General features: G+C 43.4%; 1 protein-coding gene across 4 annotated transcripts in view; it reads left to right on the plus strand.

The window, feature by feature from the left end:
• The window catches only part of LOC130157691 (sphingosine-1-phosphate transporter SPNS2-like), a 141,456-nt gene that overhangs the window by 93,459 nt on the left and 27,966 nt on the right, over positions 1 to 20,031 (plus strand). For 3 of the 4 annotated variants that reach the window (XM_056357583.1, XM_056357593.1, XM_056357602.1), the window contains exons 8-10: positions 393 to 582; positions 7,454 to 7,519; positions 14,957 to 15,055. In XM_056357583.1, coding sequence (XP_056213558.1) covers positions 393 to 582; positions 7,454 to 7,519; positions 14,957 to 15,055 — 355 coding nt within the window. The remainder of the gene's footprint in view (positions 1 to 392; positions 583 to 7,453; positions 7,520 to 14,956; positions 15,056 to 20,031) is intronic. The other variant, XM_056357610.1, reaches the window with a different exon arrangement.

The raw sequence follows: 20,031 nt of genomic DNA on the forward strand, positions 1-20,031 counted from the left end.
GCCTGCTCTGTCCATGATTTCCCCTTATGTGATCGATGTGCAGGTTATTACTTAGTTTTGTGCATACATAATTAGCTGTACAATGCACTTTATAGGAAGCTCAGTCCCACGCAAAGAAGCAGTGTGAGCCCTTTGCATGTTGATCAATGCCTGTGAACAAGGCTGAATTTCATATGCTGTGTTTTTCTTAATCACAGGGGAAGAGTGCTAAAATCACAAGCACTCAGCAGGGAAGCTCATTTATTTTATTCTAAATTTGCAAAGCCAGTGTGCTTTCCATTAGTCAGTTTGCCCTAATAATTTGTTCAAAGACCATGCCTATTTTTGGGATAAACTCAAACAAAACCCCTGTCTCTTTTTTTTTTCTTTTTCTTTTTTTTTTTTTTTAATAGCTTGATCTTCGGAGCAATCACGTGCTTTACTGGTTTCCTGGGTGTAATCACAGGGGCAGGGGCAACCAAATGGTGCCGGTTAAAAACCCAGCGAGCTGATCCTCTTGTCTGTGCTGTTGGCATGCTAGGATCAGCCATCTTCATCTGTCTGATCTTCGTTGCTGCCAAGAGCAGCATTGTGGGAGCCTATGTAAGTATAATCCTTTGCATATGCCAGTCTCACTCTTACTTTCTCTACCAAACTCCTTAGAAGACTGTGTGCATTGTTCCCTGCAGGAAGCCTGAGATGTTGGTCTCCTTTTTCCCCTTCTGACTGTCCTTCATTTTGCCCCTTGGCATTTTGGCACTATCTAGATGTGCCTGGAGGGAAAAGGGTATCTCGACAGCTTATCCCTGCCTACAAACTGTCATCAGAATTCAGAGCTGGAAATTTAGTGTGTGCACAGAAACCCACATTGCCCTGCCTTTGGGTTGGTCTATCTATACCTCTATCCGTACCTTGATTGCTCTTGCCCAACGTTTGGAAAACTGGCCGCTTCCCTTGCAATAAGGTAGCTGCAGTGGTGGTACCAAATTATAATTACAATGTAATCTGCCTGCAGGCATGCTTTTGGCTACCTGTAAGTGCCATTAATTTCCATAACTAGGTAGCTTGCTGCAGACCAATATTAATTACCATGTAATTTCAATTTGTTGTTATCTGTATTACTGTAGCACCTGAAAGTTCTAGTCATAGCCCACGAACCCACAATACTTGATGTTGCACAAATGCAGATTGCAATATGGCCCCTCCCTGAGTGTTTATAATCAAAGTACATAAAAAGACATCAGCTAGATCCAGGCAAATAGACTGAAGGGAAAAGGAAAAAACTCAAATATAATAATCCAGCCTCAGGCTAGAGTCTTATTTTCAGCAGTGAGTAGAAATCCAGTATATTGAAGAGGTCCTGGGTTCCCTTTCGGGGTAATAGCGAGAAACCTGGGACCTGGGAGAAGTTGTTGAATACATGAGATGGTTGGGGTAGTGGGATAATTTCTGAAAGGCCACCCTTAGCTTCCACACAGCAGTGCACACTCCACCCAGCAAGGAGAATTCATTTACAATTAACCAACCAACTAATCTATGTGGTTCCTTGTTTCTTTATATTTCTGGCACTAGCCGAGCCAGGGTTATTTTCTGGATATATATCTATATCCAGATATATATCTGCTATTGTTATGGGGGAATATGAGAAGAAAGAGTGAATGTTTAAAAACATTAAGACAGAACCAAGAATGCCTACTCTGGCTATTTAGAAAGTGTCAGAAGGAGATTCAGTCCTCTGGTTTGTGGCATGGTCGAGAACTAACCTTTGATTCAGAAAAATGATCGCCTCAGACAACCTGTAAGAGTGTGTTACCGGTTGGCAAAGCGTTGACCTCCTCTCATTATCAGCCATCCCCGAGTGAAGAGATCTGTCGCATCCCTGCACATGCCATTCCCCTCCACCCCTCTGTGCAGCCAGACCTGTGATTTTCTCCTTTCTCAGACCTGATGACAGACGTGTTCATTCGGGGTGTTTAGTCTCTTTATGCAGAAGTGCCTGCCTTTCTAAGCTGGAAATACTGTTTCAAAAATTCTGCAACAAAAGGTGGTTATTGGTCTCATTTGAATTTATTTTTTTTTAAATAGCCATATGACTATTTTGCATTGTGTGAATATATAAATATAGATGGTATTATTTAACCAAACTTAGAAACAATTTATTTTATTATGCATGAGCAGTAAATCTAATAAAGAGTCAATGATTTGCAAAGGAAGTTATATCTGCATGCGGAGGGGGGATGAGGAATATAAGCCTGTTTGCTGATGCTGTTGGGCCAAAGCACACATCTGTTGTGGGTAGCAGTGCCTCTCCAAAGCCCTAGATTTGCGCTCCCTCCTGCTGGGGACCTGATGCATGGGAAGCAGATTAAGAGTCCAGTTAATGGTGCTGCCTGGGGTACCAGAGATCTGAACACTCTATAGATTCTACGTGTGACAGCGGGCAAGCTATTTAACTTTGTTTTGTCGCTGCAAAAATGAGAATTCGTAACTTACAAAGGGTCCGGGTAGCTTAGACCATTAATGTTTCTAAATGACCTGGAGTTAGATGATCTGTGGCCAAGCCATCCGCTACAAATTAATATAAACACACATGGCATATAAATAAATAAAAACAATGGCACACCTGTTACTGTTTAGTGTTACAGGTGCTAACCCAACTGAGAGAACAGGTCCGTGGTCTGTGTTGGAGCTACCAGTGTCTCCTAACACAAGATATTATCACAGTGGTGCTGTATGTCAGTTGTATTGACTTTTTCAAGGCAAGTTTCCAACACGAGCCCTTCTTTTTCCGTGCCATTCAATGCTACTGCAATCTTACAGATTTCAGGGTGTTTACTTCCCTTGTATTTCACTAGGAGACCTGTGTTGCAAGGTTGCATGATGTAGCAGTTTTTCATTACTCTCTGTTTTAAGTCTCATTGGTTCAAAATGAAGATTGTTCTCTGACTCTGGACTGGGAACACCTAGATACAGTGCTAGGACAGCATGACAGACGGTGTTACCTTCCTTATCTCAAAATCCATGATAACAGATTGTTCTGGAAAGAGTACAGTAAAATTTATGGGTTGGTTTTCTCATCTCTGATAGCTTCCTTGATAGCCATGTCCTGGCTTTCATCCTGAAACAGCATCCTTGAGTTCTGTATGACTGTGAAAGGCAAGAGCAGTGGTCTGGTCTGTTCCCCAGTATGGTGGTATTTGCAGACCTTCTGTACTCTGACTGTCCTTAGACTTCTGTCATTGATCACACCATGCTAAAATTGAAGAGTTACTGGGTTTGGACCCCTCATTGTCTCAGAGCCTTAAAGTTATCACTTCCAAGTGTTTAGATGTGTCCCCACAAGACTGTGTTCTCTTGCACTGAGCTGTGGTAGCCACCGGACCACCATCTCCCTCCCTGCTCTAGTTAACAGTCAGGAGTTTTTAATGTCAGCTGATACTGGTATCAGCTTAAATGAAGTGTTCAGCACTCCAGCAAGAATCAGCAGAGCCCTTGCTTTCTAATTTATTGGTTTGGGAGAGGGGGTTGGTTTGTTTTTTTAAAAGCCCTGCATACCCATTAGAATGATCACCTTGTCCCTTACAGGCTGTCAACTGTCTGCTCTCCTCCTCTCCTGAACATACATACTTTTTCTCCCCTGCTTAGTCCTGTCTTGCAGGTGGTTTTGATCCCTGAGGGCAGCTGCTATTCCAGTTCTGTAGCAGCCACTCCTACCTGGAGCAGGTAGGCAGTCTTCTTTTTTCCATCCAGTCTTTTCGTACTAATCCAGTAAATTATTGGCAGTGGTAGAAATGGCTGGAAGGGTGGAATAAAACAGCATTCTATATCACTTAGCCGCCCAGGCACTTGTATTTCTATCTTTTACTGTCTTGCTTGGCTGTATAGTCCAATCAGTTCTGTCTGTTTCATTGCAGCATATAGATTTGTGTGTTGTATTCCAGCTCCTTAAAACAGCAATTTACAGATCTGTAGGTCCCACTTTTTCTGAAACACATACTCTTTGAAATGTTGGGTTTCAAACCTCTCTTTTGAAACCCATTAGCTGTATGGATCACTGTATCATACTATTCAGACATTTCAACTGCAGATTTTGCACTAGTTTAAATCTCCAAATGACTGGAGAGAGGTGCTTTGCTTTGCCTTCCTTTTTACACTCTTCCAAGTTCCTGTTTTACTTCCATTTCAACATCTATTTCAATTCCTCAAAGAGATTTTATGGTCTTGCAGAAGCAAAAAAAATCTCAGGGTAAAATCTTGCCATAGAGCTTTTACAGCATCTCAGTCTCAGCTCCAGGGACTTTCTGTTGACATGGTGTTGGTGACTTACCTGCTTCTGAGGCACTGATACTGCCCTGCACAAATTCAAGAGTGCACATGGATGTCTTACCCACCGTTTCAGGGGGAAATACAGATAATGAAGATCTAGACAGATATGTACTTTGCAAACAGCCATGGAAGGAGTTCATAACCTGCTTAGATCTTGCTGTGAAAGCTGCTGGTGTGACCACTCTGAAACCTACTTTATTATTTTTGGGAATCAGAATTTGCTAACTGGTCACATAAGCAGAAAGACTTGAGGGGGATGCAGCTTCTGTCAGCTCATCAGAGATGAGCAACTGGACAGCAAATCGAGGTGGTGAGATATTATACAACACAGCTGGATTCGGAAGAAGATAAATCTGTAAAGCTGTAATCTCAGTGTAAAATGAGGCTTCAAAAAGTGTGTGAGGAGTCAAAACTGTGACCATTTCAGGAGCTATTGATCTCTTCTGGAGGCTGCCCTATTTGCAGTAAGCGTCCCTAGAGTCTCTCCCCAGCAAAAATGCCACATATCCTCATATGCCCTTTGCAGTGGATGAATTCATTTTTATAAATCCCCATTAGCAGCTGAAGGACAGACTTTTTTTTAATGTCAGTATCTTTTGTCCTACTTTTTGATCTTCCTCTTGTTCTTTTTTTCCTTTTACCAGTATCCACATATGAAATACGTGTTTTCATGAAAACATGTTGGGTGAAATACACATTCAACAGTTCAAACCTGGTGCATTCTGAAGTTTGTAGCATTTCAGTGATTTATGTATAGGACTTGTGCTGAATTCCTGCAGAAGGGGGCAAGCTTTACTTGCTGCGTGTAACGATTCGTATGTGTGGTACGTGTATGTAATTCGTGTTAGCTTAAGGCAAGCAGTTGCCTGTTTGCAATGCTGTATGAACAGGCAGGGCATGTCGATGCCTCATTCAGAAGTGTGATTACATCTTTCCCAAGCTTGATTTAATCTATCTAGCCACAGAACCCCAGCAACAGCAGCTGCGAAGCTGTAGTAGGACAGATTTCAGAGCAGGTCCTGAGAGCCCACCCGGGACTCCGGGATGCTCTTGCTACACGACACGTGGCTTCAACTCCTGTCAGCCCCTGGATTCATCAGATCTGTGTTTCTTAGCTTGGCAGTTGTCATTTCCAGTGAGAGCCAAGTTCAAGGCAGGCAGACCAGTGGACAGTGGGAAAATGGGAAGAGGAGATTCCTAGCTGGCCAGCTGGGCCGTAATGACTGGCTCAGACACCATCACAGAGGAAGCAGATCCAGTCACAAAAAGAGGGGATAGGGAGGGGGAACATGTGGGAAACAAAGACAATTTTAGAAACAAATAGAGGAAGCTTTCTCTGTAGGTCAATGCGTAAGACTTGCTAAATAAAGCTAACTGTTCCTGGCAGGGACATGATGGTCAGAGGGGTTTCGGCAATCTCAACCGGTGTGTGGGAAAGATGGTTGCGGTGGTCACGTCATGCCATGGCTGCCGATCCTGTAGTTCCTTCTCCCCAAATTGCACATGTGCAAGCAAGGAGGACGGGGCAGCGGCCGTGGCTGTCAGCCTGTCAGAGCTCACAAGAACACCACAAAACGACATCCGTCTGCATGTTTTCTCGGCGCAAAGCATACGGTGCCTTTCTTGCTGGCTTTGTTTCATTAATGAGTTGTAGCCTATTCAACATAACAAAAACTGAACATAAGGCAATTAAAAAGGGAATCTTCAATTACCAGAATCCCAGTCTCCATAGCTGTTATCCCCAACTACCAACAGGAATTCCAGCAGTAATGTTTTCTCTCTAGAGGCTACAAAAAGAAATGGGTTAGCTGAGCCAAAAGCAGCCTTTGGGGGGAGATATTAAAGGAGTTTCGCTTGCCTTCTTACTGGGGAGAAATGGGGGAGCTGATTTTTACAGGTCTGGTTATTTAACTAGCATATGTGTTCTGCTCTTCATAATACACAAAGGAAGAGGGAAATGTGTGTGCGGAAGGTTCTCTGTCTTTTTTTCATCCTGTTGAACCTACCTTTCTTCACTAAATCGTTAACATACAGTATAAAAGCAAAAGGTTCATGATTGAAATAAGAGTAAAAAGCTTTTTGGTGGAGGCAGTGTTCCTCCTGGAGCCGTGTCACCCTTGCTCCATCAGGTTCAGTTTGGTGAACATGTAACGATAAGGCTGGGTTAAATTCGTTTCTCTTCTTGATCATTTCCAGTTCTTTAACTGCTATAACTGTTTGTAAAACCATTGAGTGAACTGCGCCAGAGAACTGATTTGGGTTAAAAATAAGCAAAACAAGCCCTTCCCCTACTTCCCCCCCCCCCGAAAAAATTCTTTGCCCCTTCTCAGTGTCCTGCTCTGAATCCCTGCTTGGCCCTGTTGCACCAGCGTGGCTGAGAAGGCAGTATGAGATGGGAGCGAGTGAGGAGGGAGTGCCAGAGGTGGAAAGGATATGTGGTGGCTGTTCATACCGCGCCACCACAAAAAGAAGCTCTCATCCCACTACATCCACAAGGCTTTTAATGTATCTTGCTGACCGTATCCACAGTCAAGAGTTGTATTTCACCGTAAGACACTGATGTTGCAAAACCCATACTCTAAGTCTGTCTTGACTGCACACAGATATTACCAGTGCGTAACGCTTGAGTTGGATAGTGCCTGGACCTATGTCCCCTTGAGAAAGGACAGCAATATGCTACTGGGGGAGGAAGGGATCTTGCACATAGTGGGTTGAGAACCTCGGCTGGCTTGCTACAGAGCTTAACACATAATTTAATTCCTAGTGATGAAAATTACTCTGTTTCGGGGAGTTGTGGCTGCGTGCCTTTTCTAACTGGCTTTTTGGAACAGAATGATGTGAGCATGGAAGCCCAAGGATGTCTCTTCATGCTGGCTTCTCATGTTCATCTGTAATCAAATGTGTCAACCTTTTATTTAGCTGTTCTGTAGATCATAAACAGTTTACACTAACGAAGTTGCAGGCCAACCCTCTAGAGCTCTGATGAAATTTTATAGTTCTCTAATATTCAGGATAAACTACAACAGTAACAAGGAGTGTATTGTGTACATTTGAGACAAATAAGCAACAAAGGAAAGTTTGTGACAGGTTATTTTTCCTTTGAATGTCAAGTGAATAAATCTCCTTTTTGTGTGTTTTGTTACAACAGATTTGCATTTTTATCGGAGAAACTCTTCTGTTTTCAAACTGGGCTATCACAGCAGACATACTAATGGTGAGTGTACTATGGAACAGCATCTTTCTCTTCTGGTGGCCAGAGCAGTTTGACAGCTTGCAAGAACAACGTGACGTTCACAATTTCTTCCAAATGCCTAGCCCCTACTTCAGACTATTTATTTTTTTCACTTGTTGAAAAGGAAAGTGGCAGAGAGAGAGAAAGAAAAAAGATTCTTCTTGTCCTTTGTCCTGAGCACCAGGGAGACTAAGTGTCCAGAAAGGACACTATTGCTGAACTCAGATAGCTTCCCCAAATTTTAAGTATTTGCGCAAAACCCCACATGCAAAGACATCAGCCAGCGTTTCCTAATAGTCAGCACATGAGTGGATTTTGTTATCAATAACTCAGCTTTGTTCTGCAATAGGAAATCCTTCCCTCCCTCCCTCTTCTGACCACAAAGGCAGCCATCTACCTCTCTCTTTGGCTTAACTCCAGCAAACCTACCATTCAACACATGCACAATAGAAAACCACCTCTGGGAGAGGAGAGAGGAAAAGAAAGTATAAAGAATTTTTGGACTATGTCCACTTTGTCCAAGAGGAAACTGTCAGGAACTTTTCACCTCATGTCCTTCATTTTCCATTCTTTCTCCACCATACAGCTTTTTAAGTCTTTCAAATCAGCAAGCTGACCTCAGCGTACGTTTTCATGTGAAATAGTCTAGACGTTTGTTAGAGCACCTTGCCTGTTTTGTAGATGCTTCCATCGGAGACGTACAGAGCCTATCAAACATAATGTATGTTGAAATCCCATTGTTAAAGAGGTGTTGCTTATTGTATGAAAAAGAAAGAAACTAAAGGCACAGACCCATTACAGGACTTGCCCGAGGTCTTTTGGCAGCTTGTTGATAGAACTGAAAATATAATCAGTCTGGCATCAATAGAAAACTCCTCCCTTGACTTGTATTTGTTGCTTATGCAAACATCAACGAGAAAACAATCTGGCTTAGTATTCCTAGATGTAAAGATAATGGTGTTGATATATTGATTCAGCAAAGAACTTCAAGCTTCTGCTTAAGTTCTGTTTATGATTTAAGTTCGAAGTTGTGTTTATATTTTAAGGTAGCTCTGTAGTTGCTGTAACTTTCAATCTTTAACTCCTTTGTGCGGAGAACGCTCTGGGAGGTGGGGTGGCGTGGTTAATTCCACTTCTCTCAGATGTGAGTAAAGCACAGAGAAACAAAGGTTATCAGTGTACTTCAACAGCATTAGATAGCTCTTAATTCCCAAGGTTTGTTCCTCCTACCAGTTTAGCTTCAGTGCGATAGAGCTCTGCATGGGCTGAACAGGTGGTTGCTCTGTACCTGCCTGGATTCTGCAGCTGGTTCCGAGTTCAAGGCTGCTGTGGCCTTTCATGAAGTGGTATCTCAACACTTAGACAGATGTGCCACCTGCAGACAGTTGTGTTGAGGAAGAAATTATGGTACGATATTTCTCGTTGCTCGTTACTGTCTCCCGCCAGAGCTTTCTGTTGCATCCTGCCTTTTTGGCTAGGATGTTCCCAGGAGACCTCCCAGCTCTCAAACCGGTCAGAATTAGCTGATGGGTTTAAATAGCAGATCTTTCATGGCCTCACTAGCGTTGGATGAAGCAGGTAAGGGCTTGGCCACAGAGCACGCCTGCAGTCCTCCAGCAGTGACTCCCAAAGAGCAGCTGAGGTCCCCTCTGCTGCCCACATAGCACTGGAGGGAGGGTACCTGTCGGATGTGTTCAAGGTCCTCCAGAAACCCTGTGCCAGAGGGAGAGCCGAAACTTGACCTACGTTGTCTCAGGCTAACCCCAACAGACGTTTTTCAACCAACTACCCCGTTATATCAAGCGTACTAAATTAAAACATTGCCCTGTTTTAATTATTGAGATTTTTTGTGTCGATTTCAATGTGACTTCAGTATCCTGTAGCTTCGTCATAGCTTTTATAGCGTTTGCCACCTGTCTTACCAGCATGCTATAGTCAGCTGCAGTTTGTAGGGATGCATTTGTGGTTATTTATGTTGCTTTAGTGTAAAAGAACTCCGTAAGAAATTATTTGAAATAATTAGAAATAATTTCTTGGTTCCAGTTTTCAAAACATGGAAAAGAAACTAAAACCGTGTTGAAAATTGGGGTTTGGTAATTGATGCCAGCTCTTGAGTTAGCCGTTCTCTTGTCTGTTTAGAAAAATGAACTGTCATATATAATGCCCAGCTTCATGCATTATCAGCATGGGTAGACCTGTAAAAGTGCTATAAATAAAAATCCACTTAGTTCAACGCAAGCATGTAAACAGATGGTCTGGAGTGTGCTCGTGTTATGCAAGGGGTTTGGAAAGGATGTGTAGTCAGGCAATAGGTGAGAGCCAGGGCTATAACCGTGTTTGACAGGCAGCTTTGTCAGATGTCGTAGCCAGAGAAAGGTGTGGATATGGTGTAGTGAGATGCACTTCAGATGTTTGGCAAATTAATTTCTACTGATTATTATTTATTTGGTGTAATCGGAAGTATGCCTTTTCTTGCCTGAGGCTGCTAAGGAGTTTAAAAGCATTATTATCATATTAAGTTTACGCTGAATACGTAGCACTTTCATCATATACATAAATATTATCCTGTTTTCATGGATAAAAAGCTTGCCATAGTGGCTGAACACTGTTCCCACTGATCTCATTATGCCAGAAATTAGGCTTTTTGGAGACTGCATCCCAAATGATGTATCATAGCTCTCCCAAGTTTTACAGATCTCATGACAGCTTAAGAACCCCATCAGGCAAGTTGGTAAGCATCTTCAGAGGCTTTGCAAGTTTAATTTCCTTGGCAAAACAAGGATGTTTGCTTATTATCGCCGCATTTAATTGCTGGCTCTTCGTAGCTTTGTGCTTCCATTCATCTACTGTTCTTGCCAGTGTAACAGTCGGCGTGCCGTTCCTCAAATTGTCTGCAGTAAAAGGTGCTGAGTGCTAGGTTTGATAAACTGTCGGCACTGCAGAATGTACTGCACTGCCTGAGACTTTAAAAGGCTGATATTTGTTCCAAATGCAAATTTGTACAAAACAGGCCTTATTCTCCTGAGCACAACTCTCCATATCTCCTCCCAGGCACATGCTCAGATGATGCTTAGGGAAGGGGGAGGATGTTTCTTATGGAGCATGCTAATTATGAAACAGATTTTATCAGCCATCTTTGCAAATTGGCCTCAAAATTACCAGCACCCCAAAGCAGCATTAAAACTGCCTTGTAACAGCAATAATGAATGAGCTTCAGTGCAGCAGGCAAGTGTGTAACATTCTGAGACATGCCGAGTGCTTGGGACTTTGTGGAGTTTGGTCCTAATAGTAGGATTTTTCCTCTATAGCATGTCTCAAAAATAAAGATGATGGACAGAGGCTTGGTGGCATTTCTGTGTAAGAGCCAGTAGGCAATTTAAAGGGCCTCAGCTATTGTGATAACAATCTCTGCAGGTCTTTGCTGAGAAAAGCCATCTTCCAGTTTATGCAAAGTCCTGACACCCATATAAAAAAAAAAATGCTCTGCATATTTTTTTTTTCTTTTAAAACATTAGTTCTTTTTAAGTGGTCAGGAGCTGCCATGGAGGAGCTGCTTTAATGTCATGCTGTAGAGTCAAAGTCTTCCTTTAGGCTTGAAACAGGTATAGACTGGTCTTCAGCTGTGCTATAGGCATGGAGGAACATTGCTTTTGTTCTGATTACCTTCCAGATAAATAAAACCCAATTATTTATGTAGCGTAAGATACTGTCCTTGTTTTACAGCCAAAGATAAATCGCACATCCAGCTCTCATTGTTGCTGCTCTTAGTGTGCCTCCACACATTGGTAAGCTGAGTGCTGTGGTTTAGATTTCAAGGCAGGGTGAGAGTGCCCTGAAGGAAGGTAGACAGCCCACCTCAAAGCTTGGGCGCAGCTCTGACCAAGCTGGGAAGGATGGGCCATGGGGCAGCTCAGCAGTTCCGTGGGCCGAGGGTTGCAGATGGATGTGTACTGCTCTCTGTTGAGCTGTAATTTGGAGACCAGGTCAGCCTCCTTTCACATCATTGAAAAGTATAATTTTTTGCACAGCATCTGCCTAGTTTGAGGGAAGGGTCTCTCTCAGGCTGGTGTCTCTGCGTCACAGCCTTTGCCTTTTCTGAACAACAGTTACAACAGGGACACCTGGACTGTTTCCAGGCTGTCATGTCTAGCATGGGCTTAGCATGTGTTGTCTTTGCCTCTGGTGCTGAAAGAGGCCAGCATGCATTGTCCTGCAGAGTACTGTTTGGCCCAGAACGCACAGCAAAGTGTTTTGGAGAGCAGAGTTTTCTATCAAAGATCAGACATAACCACCAGAACTTACCTCTCTGGCGCATGGCTTTTTACTGGGGGAAGGGTGATCTCTCCTTGGCTTTCCTGGTTGACTTATTTCAGACCGACTCATTCTGCTGGTTTCATTACAGGAAGGGGATGTCAGCAGTAAACCACGGCCTTTCTGAACCTCTATTTAAAGAGCAGAGGTTTGCCAAAGCTGCTTGGTCAGCCTCCCTGCCCATCCTCTGTGCTGCCTGCCTCTGAACCTGGAGTCAGAGATGAGCCAGGGCGATCCCACGGACATCCGCCTTGGCTGCTGTGGCTTTCCCACCTCCAGTTTCTGTGGGATGTTCAAACCAGGCCATGTATGGTTTGAATTTAGGCCTATTTTAGTATCAAAATGCCCATTTAGAGCTCTAATTTACTGCTGTCTTCCTAGAACAGTAGATGTTTCCTACCAACTGCTTCCTCTCCATCAGAATAAAATGCTTTTTAAGTAGGGATAGGGTGGAGTATTGTTTTGTGTTTTAGAGATGCTGGTTTAAGCTTTTTTTTTTTCCTTTCAAATATCTTTTTAGAGGAGGAGGAAAATTCTCATGTTCGTTTGCTTGCTACATCTAGGGGGGTTGGTTTTAGGCGGGAGAGATGTTTCTCACTTGAATTCCAGACTAAATTTACTGCGTTCTAGCACTTTATAGTGTCAAACCATATCGATGGTTTCGACCATCAATAACTTTAGCTAGGCACACCGAAAACTTGCTGGGAGTTGTATTGCTACTCACAAAGCTATATGTATGCATAATACAGATATACATGAAACATGTCTAATATATGTGTGAGTGCGTATTCATGTGTATAAGTGTGTATATATATATATGCACACACGCATATGATGCGGGTATCCTTCAGATTTCTTTCTCCAGTTAGTCCCACTTCACTGGCATTCCCTGAAAATGTAAGTTTTTAACAAATTTGCCATTTCCTTTGTCATTTTGCTAAGAAAATTGATAGAATATAGAGCTGGGCAGGCTTTCTTCTGCAGATTTATTAAAATTATAAATTTATAGAAAGAAAAATATTTTAATCTTAAGTTTAAAATGCCATGTTTCACAGGTATACAACTCTGGACTCTTGAATTATGTAGAATTTCACTTTATCTTCTCAGATGGCCTTTCTGAAACAGCTCTTGCAGAATGCTTCTCCATTGCACCTGTGCCAGCTGGGGCCAGGTGGGAAGTAGAACAATAACTCATCTATTATTTTTTTTCTTTTTTTTCTGTCCAATTTATCCAGGTTGCACCCATTACCCTGCATCTTTGGGGAATGGTAATGAATTGTGTGGCTGTCCTACAGTTGCACAGTGTGACCTTCAGTACGTTTCTGTGTCTCTAATAAAGTCTAGACCTTATTTTCCTCTTGGGATTTCTGTGAGCCCTCAAGTCTGTTTTGAGCTCCTGGATGCAAAAGGAGGACAGTGACTAACATCTGCACTCAGGTGGCTGCTGTGGATCTAATAATCTTTTGCTGTCCTGTTGCACAACAGGAGTTTAACAGGGTACCCATTTAATAGGTGGCATCAAAGTGCATTAGCAGTGTGCATTTGCAGCTTTGTGAAACCAGTATTGAAAGAACTGGCAGGTCATTCTGAAAACACATGGTAAAACCCTAAGGAAAAGCATTTAATCCAATTTTACCCATCATTCATAATTGTCTCTGCTTGGACTGAGATGATTGTTCCAAAAAGGCATCAGTTCTTGTCTAGTGTGGATTTTCTCAACGCTGTTTCTTTTCTTTCCCGTTTTTTTATGACTAACCCTTTCCACGGCAGGCAGGGCAACTCCCCTTCCCTCAGATGAAGTGTTAAAGCACTGAAACCAGTGCTTCAGATCCTGTGCCCTGAGATACGTATGTCACTGTTGAGCAGTGAGCCCTCCCTTACCTCAGTCAGCTAAGGTAGATTGATCTCTCTGTGTCTTTAGCTGGGGATATGCCAGTCCTGAAATGTCACATTTCATTAATAAATGACTTCAGGAGAGGAATGCAAGAACAAGTTCGGTCCAGGAAGGCATGTCATCTAAAGAAAGGCCAAAGGCAGCTCATCAGAGAGAAAGTGGATCATACTCTACAAACAGCTGAACAAGAGAGTTGTTTCTGGCAGGGTAGATTGCTTTTCAGAGCAACAGAAAAAGGCAGAGCAAGACTCAGTGCTTAGAGATGGAAACAAAGCTCACTTGGATTTAGAGACCTATTGAATTCTTCATTATGTACAGCCCTTAAATCAAGAGAGGATCAATTTATAAATCAGGACACGTGGACTTGATGGAGATGTCCTTAGCCAGCTTCTTTCACAAGTTTTATGCAGGAGACAATTATTTTTTTCTGCTCCTAAATGTGTGTTGTAAAATTAAGGTCATTCCACAGGACAGGGGTTTGCTCTTTTTCCTTTTTTAATCTTTCATCCTCTTCCATGGTTAGGGCTCTTGTTTTCTGTGAGTTCTGGCTCCTTAATGGGGAAGTAATTTGTGTTTCCACTGATCCTGTGTAGTCAGACTGATTCTGCACAACCTTGTTGAGGGTGTCTATATCACTATTCACAAGCGGAATCACAATTTTTGGAGAAAAATATAGAGTGGCTAGAGATGGAGTGGGAGGGGAGAATGTGTGACCTTTCATACTGATGTCAGTTGCTTATGGGTTAGGAAACAAAATCATATCTTTATTATGGAAATAACACAATATCCCAGGTTACAGCAGAGTCCTTGTTTGGAAGGCTGGTGGGGCTGAGCCAGTTCTGTGTTGCAGGCAGCCTTGAACTTTGCTCTCCTCATCAGCCAAGCGATGTACAGGCTGAGGAGCAATAGCAAAGTGTCTCGTGGGTAAAGCTGGGAGTCAAACTCATGCATTCAGTGCTGCTGAGAGGAGTGCAGACCAGCAAGAGCTTCCTTCCCTCAACACCTGCCCTCAGGAGTACTAGAAAGCCAGGAGGGGTGGCTGAGCATCCCAGTTTGAGCCACCCATGGACTGGACAGTGGCTGTCTGCCACCAGTATTGGGGGGAGCATGTTTACTTTGTCCTGACCTGGGTATAAAGTGGGCAATACAAGACAGTTGACAGGTTCTTCAGTTTCCTTATATTTTTTTTTTCTTTTTCCCCTTCCTCTTTGCAGTACGTGGTCATTCCAACACGCCGTGCAACCGCAGTGGCCTTGCAGAGTTTCACTTCACACCTCCTGGGAGATGCTGGCAGTCCTTATCTGATCGGATTTGTAAGTGCACACAGCAGGTTTTGGCAGGGTTGCTGTGCCCATGTTTGTTTTTGTTTACTAACTGCTTATCTAAAATGCCGAGTTACACCATGCTAGGGAAGGCAAGCCTGTATTTATCAGCAGAATGGGAGGCAGTGCTGTGCAATGCAGGATTTTACGTGCGTATGTTATTGGTGGGCCACAATTCAAACCTGGAAGGACTGCTTGGGCATGAGGAGCGAGCTTGTACATCTTTTTAGCCTAGGGCATTCGTAAAACTTAAGACAGCTCTGTAAAGGGAGAGCAGTTGCTTCTGTGGTGTGGATGTAGGTCCATTAGAAATTAAATCGGAACAGAGTCACGTGTATGTGTGTTTAACTCTTAATCCGGTCTCATAAACCAAATATCTATCTATGGGCAGCAACATGCAGGTGTTCTGACCTGCTGATCTATTGAACCTGTTTTGTATGATCAGAAACAACGGTGTAAAATCCGTGGCAGGATGGGTGTGTATGTTTTGGGATTTTTATTAGTATTCCTTTTTGATGTGTATGCTTTGGATTTGTATTAGTAGTATTCCTTTCTATTACTGCTGCAGTTGTTTGTTGGCCTTGGTCTGACCAGACATCTCCCTTGTTATGCCACACTATCCTAGTGCAGAGCGAAACAAAAGACCCTGCTCCAAAAGCTGGTGATCAGAGAACATTCATGGTTGAAAATGTAAGGCCTGAGAAATTTAATGAGGAAAAGAAATCTAGATATACCGGGGTAATTTCTTTCTCTTGGATCCTTCTGTGGAGTTTGATGCGTTGTGTTTTGGAGAACGCAGACGATCATTTATATAAGGTAGTAGCTTCCACATGAAGCCCTCGGCGGTGCTGCTCATGTGTTGAAGGTGCTATGGTTTTCCAGTGATGTAACTGGGATCTTCACTAGTCCCGTCACCTGAGAGACAGAACTTTGATGTGCTTTTCCAGCTCGCTGCTGCTGTGTGACACAGCTGCTTCTGGGTGCTGTGGAGTGGAATTTTTTGGTTTTTAAACTGTCATTTCTCATCTGTTCATCCCATAGACACTGGTGTGTGTATCTATAGGTATTTACGTATATATATTTAATTTTGTGTATATGTATTTAAATGCATATCAATAATTCCTCTTGAATGGCAGCTCCCCAAAATTATGTAGTTGCTCTGTAGCCCTCTGAAGCATACATGAAGAGACAGATACAGATAAGGCTGAACGGATCAAAGAAACAAGAACTGTCACAAGAGAATAAATACGTACACTTCGGCTTACTGTTTATTTATTTCAATGTTCTGGGCACCCAGAGAGAAATTATTTTATTTTAGAAATTATTTGAAAGTGGCAAGAACAAAGGAATCACTGGAAGAGACTTGCCTTGTGCAGGGCGGACAGTATGGGGAATGTCAAGAGGAGAATGGAATAAGCAGGCCAGCGTGCCGTGAAGGCAGGCGGCTGCGATGAGAGGCAGCGTCTGAGATGCAGGCAAAGCCGTCTCAGGTGACTCTGCTGCATGTTCATTCTTTTTCTTATGTAAGAGGGATGTCCCGGAGGAATGGCAAGGACCCTAAGTGATGGCAATTAATCTTGAAAGTTGCCTAGGGCTCTTTAGTGTCACAGATTAAAAAAAAAAAAAAAAAAAAAAAAAAAGGACTTTGGTTGTAGGAAATAATGTGCTGTGCCCTTCTGGTATTCAGAGATGAAGCAAGTTGTGAGTTACTTAAGGATGCCTGCCTGAAATATGCTTAACCCCAATTTAACAGCTGCCTTAGGCTTTCTTTAGACTGGGAAATATTAATTATTATTTTGAATTACTCTTTTCTAATGCTGTACTTGTTGGGCAGTTCTCATTTGGGAGGAGACTGCTCAAGTACAAGGTTCTGTGGCAGGAGAGCAGGAGTGGAGCACTCATGTCACGGAAGCCACCAGCATCCATTTCTGTAGCCTCTGGCCTGGCTTACGCTACAGTGACTGAAAGGTCAACTGCAGATTTCACATAACACAGAAAAACAAATCCTATTTAAAGTGAAAGGCCAAACAGCCAACTTCTCCACCAGAGCTAAGAGAAGCAATCATCTCCATCGTTAAAAACTGCAGGTGATTGTCATTGGAATCGTCCAGCTGCGGTGCAGGATGGAGACCTTCACGCAGGATTGCAACCTCGCTTGGGCAGGTTACAAAAGTGGCTTGGATTATGGTGAGGATTTTCAAGGCAGTCTGTGGGAGCGACCTGCTCCTGTTGTCTTTCAGGGAAATCTGGGAGCCTAATTCCCATAGCACTTCTGGGAATCCCCAGCCTGAGGATGGCAAATCACGCTGCTGTTACTCCCGAGTTACTACAAAGCGGACCAAGAGCAGGGTGTAGGTCTTGAAAGAGGGAAGCAGAAGGCTGGATAAATCAAATGAACTGCAGTAACAGGCGTGCTCAGAATCGGTGAAACTCTGCCTCCAGATCGCTCAGGGTTCATCTGAGATCCTGAAGATCAGCCATTTCTTCTGACTGCTTACAAAATCCTCCTGCAGCTCCCTCACTAAATGAGCAGTGTTTTGATCAAATATGGCTGGAATCTTACATAGTTCTGATGATTTCATAGTGAGATTCCCTCTAGCAATGCTCCTAATAAAGAATCAGATACCCATGTCCTTGTAGGACCGAGCTGTCACAGGCAACTGTCAGCCTTTGCTGGATACCAATAAATGTAATACTGGTCTTACAATCCTCACGTGGCACATAGAAGGTACTGGAGAGCTGTAGCCTCACGTGTGCAGTTGCTCCCTTGCTCTGTGGTGTGCCATAAGCGAAGGTCAGACAGATTTTTCTGTAATCTCCCCCACTTTCAAATCTCACAATGCAAGTGCTTCCAGTCACCCAAAGCACCAAATATATGTTAGTGTTTAAAAGCTAGGTGGAAGGAGGCAGGTGTGTATTGTTATTTTTCACATCTCTTTAAATATCGGTAACTTTTATTGGGGGGAAAAAAGCTCAAGACTGACTTACAAAGAAGTTATGCAAATGCAGGTTTAGGGTGGCAGCTGTAATTTGCATCACATTTTACTACCTGCCAAGGACTGAGATCAATTACTATAAGTCAGTGCTGTCTATTCATTCACAAATAAAAATAGGCATCGCTGCAATATTTCAGTAGCTGAGGCAGTTTTTATTCCTAGGTAACAATAACTTTATCAGGACCTTTGTGATAACCTGCAGAGTTTAAATAATTCCTGTTTAACAACTTGGAGTATAACTTTGTGCTTTATTCTTGAGGTAGTCAGTGAGAAATTTCACCTGTGCAGTGCGTTACACCTCTTTTTTTAGTAGTACTTTTCCATTTTTGAAAGGTCCCACTACGCAGACATGGTTGCTGAAGCACAGAAAAGTTAAGAGCAATACCCCAAATCCCACCACTCCTGTTGAGTATCAGATAAAGGTCTTCTAACTGCCTCTTCTGTGCCCTCATACCTAGGCAGCATTTCAGACTTGGAAGAGCTTAGCGGAGGTGGCAGCAGAATGGAAAATACAGTTAACTCTTCTCAGGCTGCATCATAGCTCCAGCTCTTTGTATCATTAATTCTGGTTACATCTTTGTTGCCCTGTAAAATTAAGTAATTGTAAGAAGTGCCGGTGATTCTGTGTTTATCTGTGCACATGCATGCGTGAACCTGCCTTCCCTACTCAGGGTTTACATTATTCCTTCACACAAACAGCCGTCTCCCTCCATTCACGGACATACTCTTGCTTCAGGAGAAACGAATACACACAAGCGATTTTTTTTTCTTTTGAGCTTGCTTTGGTACTTTTTCTTTCCTTCCTCCAAGTCTGTCACTTGCTTCCTATATAAGCACAGCAGCGCTTTCCTCTTCCCTCCTTGCCTTGCTTCTAGTGCTGGTTGTGATGAGAAATGGGCATTGACCGCAGCCTTTGCTCTCTCTCTCTGTGCCAGGGGAATTGCTGTTGTGGGCACACGCTGTCCTTGCGTCTAATTCCTGTTACTTTCCTGCTTTATTAAATAGTTCCTCATCCGTCAGGTCTAGGGATTGAAACCTGTCTGTATCTGCTTGCCACCTGGCAACAGCAACATGTGAGGCTGGTGTTTTGAAGGGCCAGAGATCATCTCTCCTCCACCAGCACCTTTTGAGGGGCTAAAAGCTCCTCCCTGTACTCCGCTGGTAGGGGTCCCACCTGTCCTGACCTCCTTGGCTGCTGCTGCTGCTTCAGCTTTACCCAAAGGACACAACCTGCAGCCACGCCGGCCGAGCAGCATCAGGACAGTGCGCTGTGGTCTGGCAGCCGGGTGGTGTGAGAGAGGGCGTCCCGGATCGTGCATCCATGCACCGAGGGCCGTGCCAAAGCTCTCCCCATCTCTCCATCTCCAGTAACACAAAGGGCAGCCTTCCCCGAGCTGCTGGGGCTCTGACAGCTGCCCCTCGGCAGCTGAACATGGTGCCGGTTGCGGTGCCCAGGCATGCTGGCTCACCCCCGCCATCACCAGCGTCGGAACAGGGCCTTCCCTTTGACAGTCTCTGCTCGAAAATGAGGTCTTGGTGGGAGCGACCTTGTCATTAATTGTAAGCAAATCTGAGCTGTTCTGTTTTGAAGGGGGGTTGTGCCATTCCTAGTAGGACCTGGAAAGATTTTAAGAATAAGCCTGTCGCTTGTCACCCTTCACTTCTCTCCCTTCCCCACCTTCCTTATGTGACCAGGTTGATAAACTAGATCTCATCAGCTACTTAAACAGCAAGAACGTTAATGACCTTCCTTTAGCAAGCAGTTAGCAGAACAGTGTTAATTATCACTGGTGCAGAGTATCAGGGAAGGCAGATCAGCATTTGATGAGGGGCAGCTCAAGAGAAACCGTAGTAAATGCAGCAATTAAGATACTTCTTTAATGAAAGTTGTAACTGGAGGTGTAGCTTTCACAGCCTTGTCCCAGTTGGAGACAGCCTTTTTGTTGATTTGGTTTCCAAGGTGTTTACTCA

This window comes from Falco biarmicus, chromosome 1 (assembly GCF_023638135.1).
Source record: "Falco biarmicus isolate bFalBia1 chromosome 1, bFalBia1.pri, whole genome shotgun sequence".
NCBI lineage: Eukaryota > Metazoa > Chordata > Aves > Falconiformes > Falconidae > Falco > Falco biarmicus.